At 33.0% G+C, this 9067-nt stretch overlaps 1 protein-coding gene across 1 annotated transcript; it reads left to right on the forward strand.

Annotated features, from left to right (window-relative positions):
- The first annotated feature begins 956 nt into the window (after window positions 1–956).
- Window positions 957–2550, forward strand: LOC129969234 (uncharacterized). Its single transcript, XM_056083695.1, has 2 exons — window positions 957–980; window positions 1086–2550. Exons 1-2 carry the CDS (start codon window positions 971–973, stop codon window positions 1394–1396), a joined length of 321 nt encoding a protein of 106 aa, XP_055939670.1. The 5' UTR covers window positions 957–970; the 3' UTR covers window positions 1397–2550.
- Window positions 2551–9067: the final 6517 nt, after the last annotated feature.

Here is a 9067-nt window from a genome sequence, read left to right on the forward strand (position 1 = left end):
TTATGATTCGATCTTCGATTGTTTATTGACTGCAAGAGAGAGTGAATTTGACGAAATTGGCGGCTGTTCAAGATTTCAATTTGGATATTTTAAACTGCTGAGTGACGATGAAGTTATTCACCTGTTGCATATATTGTAAAAATACATCGTTGTGTTAACGTTTTCTACTTTGTGAAAAAAATTGTATAGATAAATATTTCTGTGAATGTGTATTGAAAGATAATGACTTGCTCATCCTCCTACTATGTGAAAAAAGAGTTGATTTTGTATATGTATTTCTTCCATAACAGTAGAAAATGTATGAAAAATGAATGAAATGTTATATGAAAATGAAAAGATTCTGTATATGTAACTAACTACATTTGTAAAACGCTTTTTATGAAACAATAAAGGTTAATGTGAAATTTTCAAAAACTGTTTTCATATCTTTTTTTTTTCCTATCTCAACATTAGAAAAGATTTTTGTTACAAATAACATTCGATAAAGAAACCTTTAATAAGATGGTTTTCTGTTTATAATGAAATAAAAAGGATTTTACAAAGAAAAGGTTTGGATCTCGTCAAACGTGTTATTTCTAAGTTTATATATTTACCCTCACTTCAACTTATTTTGTGTGGGAAAATAAAAAAACCCCGAATCCTATATTTTCTTGCTAAGAGTGTTTTCTTGTTGACCATCCTTTAAATTTATGTAAAAAAATTAATTAAAATACTATACGCGTGGGAGGAACGCGTGGGAGAAATTCTTTTTAGCACATGCTAACAGCATGTCCTTTCGTTAACGCAGCTATGTTTAGACTAGTCAAGGCTGTTAAAAAAGAATTTTACGTAAGTAGTTGTAATAGATACATCGTATTTAATATTATTCTTGGAACTTCAGGGTTGTACAAAGTTTTAAACAGTATATAAGCGCAGCTCTTACCACTCAGTTTTATACGTATTTTTCCAATCACAGATTGAGCTTCACAACATGGAAAGTGGTAAGTGCTTGCATTTCATATTTTGTAGTTAAGATTTTCCCCTCTAGTCTCAAACAAAATATAAAATCCCCAAGTTAGTAATAAAATGTAGTGTGTCCTTTTTAGATCGAGCCTCCAAGTTCCCAGCCTTCAGAGATGAAGACGAGGAAGAACGTAAATCCCCTAAAAAGAGAAAGTTTGATCTTAACCTCTCAGATGAAATTGAAAACCCTAAAAGCATAATCCCACCATATTCAATCTACTTAGGCAAAGGACTCGGCATCGAGATAAAGGAATTTAGAAAAGCTTACTACATAACATATGTAAAATATAATGATAAGGGGGATATCAAAAATAGATTCAACATAGCAGTTGACCAAATTCAAACTTTTATTTTAGGATTGCAAAAAATGGCGGAATATGTTAAGCAGCATTAATAATTTAGAGGAGGAGAAAGGATTGACTAAAAATGATAACTTTTTCTGAAATAAATACTGGGTTTCGGGGTTTTAACCGTACTTTAAGAGCTGAAATAAATTATAGAAGTATAGATTCTCTGTATACTGACATTAAATTACCTATATTTCGAATTTTAAATACCTCACCAGTTTTACGCTTACGTTTGGTGCTATGTGTTCATATTGTCTTCGCAAAAATTTTGCAAGACCACTTAGAAGCAGAAGAGCTAACCCAAAACTTCTACTTTTGCAGTAATGCATTGCGCATACTATCATATACGCAAATTTATCCTGCTATTGATAAAGGGTTTCGTAAAATAATCAATTCTGTTGAAAATTTTGTTAGAAATGGTAGCGGATGGTCAATCAAAAAAATTAATTACATTGATTTACATATTGGCAATTATTTAGAACTGAGAGGGGGTTGCAAGAATGCCTCATTACCAGCATCGCTGTTCAATAAAAAATGCCTCCTAAAAATCAATTGCGATGACGATAAATGTTTTTTATATTCTATTTTAGCAAGTTTGTATCCTCAGAAAACTAATGCAAACAGAGCAATCAAGTATAAAAGATATTTTAAGTACTTAAATTGTAAAAATTTAAAATTTCCCGTTAAATTATCTGCTATAGAAGGTTTTGAGAAAATTAATAAATTGCGAATTAATGTTTACTCTTATGATGAAAGTTTAATTTATCCTTTATATATCAGTTTAAATAATTATCGAGAAATAGATTTATTTTTATTTGAAAATCATTACTATTTAATTAAAAACTTCAACAGATTGCTTAAACTCAAACATAATATCAAACATTTTTGTAAGTTGTGCTTATCGGGATTTGTTCGAGCTGAAACTTTAGCTAGACATCAAGAGCTTTGTGTCAATAATAATCCGCAACGTGTATCTATTCCAAAAGATTTAACTCTAAAATTTAAAAATTTAAGGAGAAGCGTGAAGCATCGTTTTGCTATTTTTGCCGATTTTGAATGTTTATTGAAAAAAGTTTCAACAGCAGCTCCAAATCCTTCATCATCACATTCCTATGCTGTTGAAACTCATGAGCCAATTTCTTACGCTATGATAGTAATAAATGAAAGAGATGAGATTATTTTTCACGAATACTATGCAGGCCCGGGGCCGGTAGAACATTTTTTGTTGAAAGCAAAAGAAATTAGTTTCGATTTAATTAAAGAATTAAAGCGAGTGAGCAAAATAGAAATTAACGATGAAAGTTTATACGATCCTTCTCGCTGCGTAATTTGCAAAAAACATTTTCAGCGGGAGGATATCAAAGTAAGGCACCATGAACATCATCAGAATTTTACAACAGGACTAGCACATCAAGTGTGCAACATTCTTTATAGAAAAACGTATTTTATTCCGATAATTATTCATAATTCTAAGAACTATGATTCTCATCTTTTATTAAAAAACTTACCTTTTAAATTTGCAGAAGATATTAATATCATTCCGGTAAATCTCGAAAAAATCACTATGTTCACTCTTGACGATCTCAAATTTTTGGATAGTTATCAATTTTCAGATGCGTCTCTTGATACGTTAATAAACAATCTGATTGTATCCGAGCATAGTTTTGAAATTTTTAACAGTTTCTTTAAGAATGAAAAAAACCGATATCTGTTAAAACGTAAAGGCGTTTTTCCCTATTCGTATATGGATTCTATTGAAAAATTGGCCCTTAAAGGATTACCACCTCGGGAAGCATTTTTCAATGTTTTGACTCAAAGTCACATTACAGAAGCGGATTATTCTCACGCAAAGCTCGTATACCGAGCATTTAACTGCCAAACATTCGGTGACTACTTAAAGCTTTACCAAAATTCTGATGTTATAATGCTTCCAGAAGTATTCTGCTCATTTCGAAATACATCACTGAAATGGTATGGATTGGATCCGGTTCATTATATTTCAGTGAGCGAATTAACATTCGATGCGGGTCTAAAACTTTGCAAAATAGAGTTGAAACTATTAGGAAACATCAACGATTACATTTGGTTCGAAAGCCAAATGCGCGGCGGCATATGTCTAGTAGGGAAACGATTTGCAAAAGCAAACAATCCTTTATTACCAAACAGTTTCGATAGTTCAAAACCGATAAGCTATATCCTTGCATTAGATGCTGTTAATTTATACGGCTATGCAATGAGTAAACCATTGCCTTATGGAGAATTTTATTGGTTAACTGCAGATGAAGTACAGAGTTTTAATTTAGATGACATCTCTCCCGATTCTGATATAGGCTATGTATTAGAAGTAGATTTGGAAATACCTTCATCACAGCATGAGAGACAAAATGATTGGCCTATGGCTCCCGAACATCTTACAATCACTTATGAGATGTTATCTCCATATTCCAAGCAATTGTGCTCTAAATTTAATTTGAAAAATACTTTGCCAAGTAAAAAATTAACTCCGAATTTTTTCCCCAAAAGGAATTACATAACTTATCATTTAAATCTAAAATTTTATCTCGAACAGGGATTGGTATTGAAAAAGATTCACAGAATTTTGGCTTTTGCCCAGAAACCGTGGTTGAGAGAATATATCGATTTTAATAATTCAAAAAGAATAGAATGTAAAACAGAAAGTGAAAAATTGTTTTTTAAAAAATTGAATAATTCTTTCTATGGGAAATGCTTACAAAATGTAAGAAAAAGAATAAATTTAAAGGGTGCGCTCACTCCTGAATCGAATCAAAAATATCTATCAAGCTCAGCTTTAGAATATTTTGAACCAATAAACGAAAATTTAACTTTGTTTAAAATGCGCAAACTTAATTTAATATTAGACAAACCAATTTATATAGGGTTTGTAATTTTAGAGATTTCCAAACTCAAAATGTATGAGCTGTATTATTCAAATTTTAAAAAATTTTATGATAAAAACTGTGAATTATTATATACAGACACAGATTCGCTCTATTTACACATACACACAAACAATGTATATGAAGATATAAAAAATCATTTCTCTCATATATCAGACACTAGCAATTTTCCTCAGAATCACCTGTTATATAGCGGTATTAATAGGGGAAAACTAGGAACGCTAAAACACGAAACATGCGAACCTATTAGTGAATTTATTGGATTAAAGCCTAAGATGTATAGCTTTCTGTTTGGTGATAACGAATGCAAAAAAACAGCTAAAGGAGTTCGCAAAAGTTCGCTAGCCCTTTTAACTCACGAAACTTACAAAAATGTATTGAAAGATGAGTTAGTTATTCGAAAAAATCAATATTCCATAATTTCTAAAAAACATTCGCTTACAACAATGGCCCAAAACAAAACAGCTCTCTCGTCTTACTACGATAAAATGTACGTTTGCGATGATGGAATAACTACGCGAGCTTATGGGCATATAGAAACGTTAAATATCCCTTCTCCTCCCTAGATTATATTCTTTTTTTTGGTTTTCCATTTTCTTTGGTCAGCTGCTTTTTAAATCGCAATTTTTACTGAGAAAAGCTCTAGCTTTTTGTGATTGCTTTAATCAAAATGCTTTTTTCATTAAAAAAATTGATAAAAAAATAAAAACAAAAAAAAAACAAAAAAACAAAACAAAAACAAACAAAAAAAAACAAAAAAAAAACCCAAAAAAAACTGCAAGTATTCAAATGCTTATCATTAGTAGAATTATTAATGCTTCTCATCATCATCATTAGCAAAATTTTACGAATGAAAAAAGAATCGAATCAACAGAGAACTGAATCCAAAACAACAGATGAGGCGAACTTTGAAACTGCATTGTCATGAGCTGTATTGAACAAGAGCTGTGCTACCACATTATCGAATAGAGAAGAATTCAAAACGCAAAACATCCAATTATGCGAATTATTAGTGAGAAAATTGAAATTGCTATCATTTTCATCATCGTCATGCTTTCGAAGTATATTTGCTTAGGTGGTGTTTTCCATTTATATGCTGCTTTCTATCGTATTCCGCCATTTTTTTCCCAGGTAGCAGCAAACCTGAGGAAGCCACGTTTCATTTCTACATTTTGGGAATTGTTGCGTTCAACTTCCTAAAACACTGTCGTGTAGAATAATGGAAGCTGCTACACGTTAATTTAACTGAGCTTCCAAGTCCTCACGTCGCGAATACTTACTAATTACTAACATCTAACACTGTTTCAGTTGTCCTCTCAGCAGCTAAAACAGTTCAAAATTTAATTTTTAGATTTTCATTAGGAATGGGTGAGGTGCTGCTTCAGTTGATTTCACATCAGCTGAACGCAGTTCAAAATTTTAAACTTTTAATATCTATATTATTTGGCAAATATGAGAACGGGGAATAGGACTTAAGCAATCTATGATTGTTTGGGTGAAAACCTCGTGAAAAAATACGAGTGGGGATATCTGGCTGCGGCCTCTTGGGTTCCCACATGGAAAGCCAGATCCCAAATAACGCATCGCTATTAACGCTTTAACCCCGCTTTACAGATCGTTGATATTTTTACTCCTTGGGAGTCAATGCGAACAACATTCGATTGAAATGTAACTTTACCTGTCATCAACTATCGATAGCGGCAGTCGCTTCGCTTTGCATTCCCCCCACTATGTATACACTGGTCTTGCGATTCATAAGAGCTCTCTCGTCAAAAATTATGTATAAGTCTGTATCACTTTGCAAAGTGATGCAGAGTTATACATTTATATACTACTTATATGTAGCATTTGCAATACTCAGTATGATTTTCATATGGAATGTTAACATGAATCTCATAACACACACGGAGAATACTGCTACATGTTCTCTGAATTTCCAGCTCACGCCATGAGTGCCGAAATTTCAAGGTTTAAAAACAAAAGGAATCAAACCTCAGCTTCTTTGTAACAACTTTTGTTTTTCCCCGAATCTTTTATCTTTATTCATTTTCATTGCCCATCTTCATTATTTTCATACGAATTCAAATATCTTTCAGAAGTCAGATTCTTAAATTATTTTCCATTGATCAATGTGCTTCACTACATGATAGCAAACAGTTTGTAAGTTACATAACGCAAGAAATCACACAAAATGTACTTGAAAATTAATATAAACGCCAAAAAAATAAAACACTAAAAAGGTATTTAAGGAAAGTTAAAGAGAGTTTTGCCTTACTTTGATACGAAAAAGTTTTAAAAATATAACCATGATTTTTTATTTAGTTTATATAAATAGTATAAATAAATTATTATTGCGAAAAACTCTTTGGTATTGTCTCTGGTAATTATATAACGGGTGCGGCATAAATTCTTGCAAACTTCAAAAAATCATAATAAGAAAAGTAATGCTCGAAAAAAATTGCGGTTTGCGGGAATATGTTCAGAGAGCCTTTGAATTTCGTTATTTCCATTAAAAAAAATGTATTTAAAAATGATCGCTAGATGGCTCTCACACGGTCATACCAAAATGGTTTATGCAAATCAGGAAAACAGAGCACAGTAACATTATAGTACAATTTATTTTAAAGCAAAAGATGTTCAACATAACCGGCACCACAAGATATTAAGCAAGTGAGGCGCGTAACTACGCTTATTACAGCTGCTTGTAACATGTCGGCATCGATGCCACTTACGGCCAGGACACCTCTCCACATCCCTGCGACTATAATTTTTATGATTATTTAAACAGTTGAGTGGACATGGAGAGGGAGATCCACTAATGGCCAATTGAATGACATCGTTCAGTTCCATCAAACTGGCAGGAGAGCTCCTGTAGATACCAGACTTCAGGTATCCCCACAACCAAAAGTCCGCTGGAAAACGATCTGTCGATCGTGAGGACCACTCATTCTTACATCCTCTGCTTATCACTCTGTCCTCAGTGAATATGTCTGGGAGGAACGTCTTAACGGAACTAGCAACGTGGGGCGGGGCACCATCCTGCATGAAGGTGACGGAAGATAATGCACGTCTTTGCTGCAAAGCAGGCAGAACGTGGTCTCGCAAAAGCCTAAGATAGCGTTCTGCAGTGATGGAACAGGTTTTTAAACCGCATACAAGACAACGCTCTTCAAAAAAGAAAGGGCCTCGAATGAATGACACAGTGAAACGGCACCAAACAGTCACATGTGGAGAATGTAGTGTTTTGTTCGTGCACGCACGAGGGTTTGATGCTGCCCAGATATGACTGTTTTGCGTATTGACGTCACCATGCAATGAAAAGGGGACTTCATCTGTCCACATGATAGTCAGTAACCATTGTGGGTAACGTTCCATTTGTGCGAGCACCCATGTTGCAAAAGCTTTTCTTTTCTTGCAATCTGCTGGCAACAACTGGTGAAATGCCTCTATCTTGTACGGATGCAGTTTCAAGATTTCATGCAGAATGCGTCGGATCGACCTTTCCGGAATTCCTGTTATTTTACCTGCTTCACGTGCACTGCAACTCCCCGTTGAAGTCTCGGCTGCCACATTTCTCATGATCCTTTGGACAACAGGGACGCGGTCGGCGCTGACGGATGGTCTGCCACTTCGTGGACGATCCTCTAATCTTCCCGTTACCATCTAAATGGTGAACTAAATTCAATATCCCATTCAATGAAATTGGGTTCTTCTTGGCCTTAATTTCTTTCACTGTCCGTAACTGTCGAAATGCTTTAGTCGCGGATTCACCGTTCTTATAGAACAGATTAACCACCAATGCGAGATCCGGTAGTGATAGCATGCTACTGGCGTTGAATGACAGATCCATTTCCAGTATTGTGTTTTATAACTATACTGATTTGCATAAACAGTCTCGGTATGACGTGTGAGAGTCATCTATCGGTCAATTTTTAATGGAAATAACAAAATCCAAATGCTCTCTGATCCTATTCCCGCAAACCGCAATTTTTTTCGAGCATTACTTTTTTTATTATGATTTTTTGAAGTTTGCACGAATTTTTGCCGCACCCGGTATATAAAAAATAATCATATAGCAAATTATATTCTGCTTATTATTTCACCCTACCTTAAATTGCATGCCTTAAAAACTTTAAACCAAAAAAACTAATGTTTAAATGCGTTATATATATATATATATTTAAAAAGTTACAAAATGTAAGCAAGTATTTTTAGTAGCAACTTCAATATATGCTAAGAACATGTAATTATGAAAGCAGCCTTTTTAACAGTGATTTTTAATTTTCATCGCCCTATGTAAGCCATTAGTCTTCAAAATTTTTGAAATTAAAGAAATATGAAAATGAAAACATTTTTAAAATAATAATGAGATTAAATGTATCACAGTTAAATGCCTGTCTTTATCATGTTTCCCTATTTTAAATTCCATTTACTAATGAAATCTTGGATAACTCCATATTGTTTTGCGTTGCTCAATTTCATACAATGTTAATAGTGAAGCCCAGAGCTTCACCTTTCACAAAAGTTTTAAATTAATAATAATATCAATTAAATACTTAAGATTTCTGTAGAGGACAAAAGAATTAGCATTTCAGCTTTATCTGTATTTAATGTCTTTGATTAAAATAGGTCAAAAAACTCTCAAAAATTAATATAAGTACATTATCAACTAAATATCACATTTATTTAAAATGTAAAGGTTCTTTTCAACTGAATATCGTAATTTAAACTATTATTAATATCTAAATTTAAATTTGTTAATCACTTTTCTTGAAATATATGCAAAATAATATATTTATT

Source organism: Argiope bruennichi, chromosome 5 (assembly GCF_947563725.1).
Source record: "Argiope bruennichi chromosome 5, qqArgBrue1.1, whole genome shotgun sequence".
Lineage (NCBI taxonomy): Eukaryota > Metazoa > Arthropoda > Arachnida > Araneae > Araneidae > Argiope > Argiope bruennichi.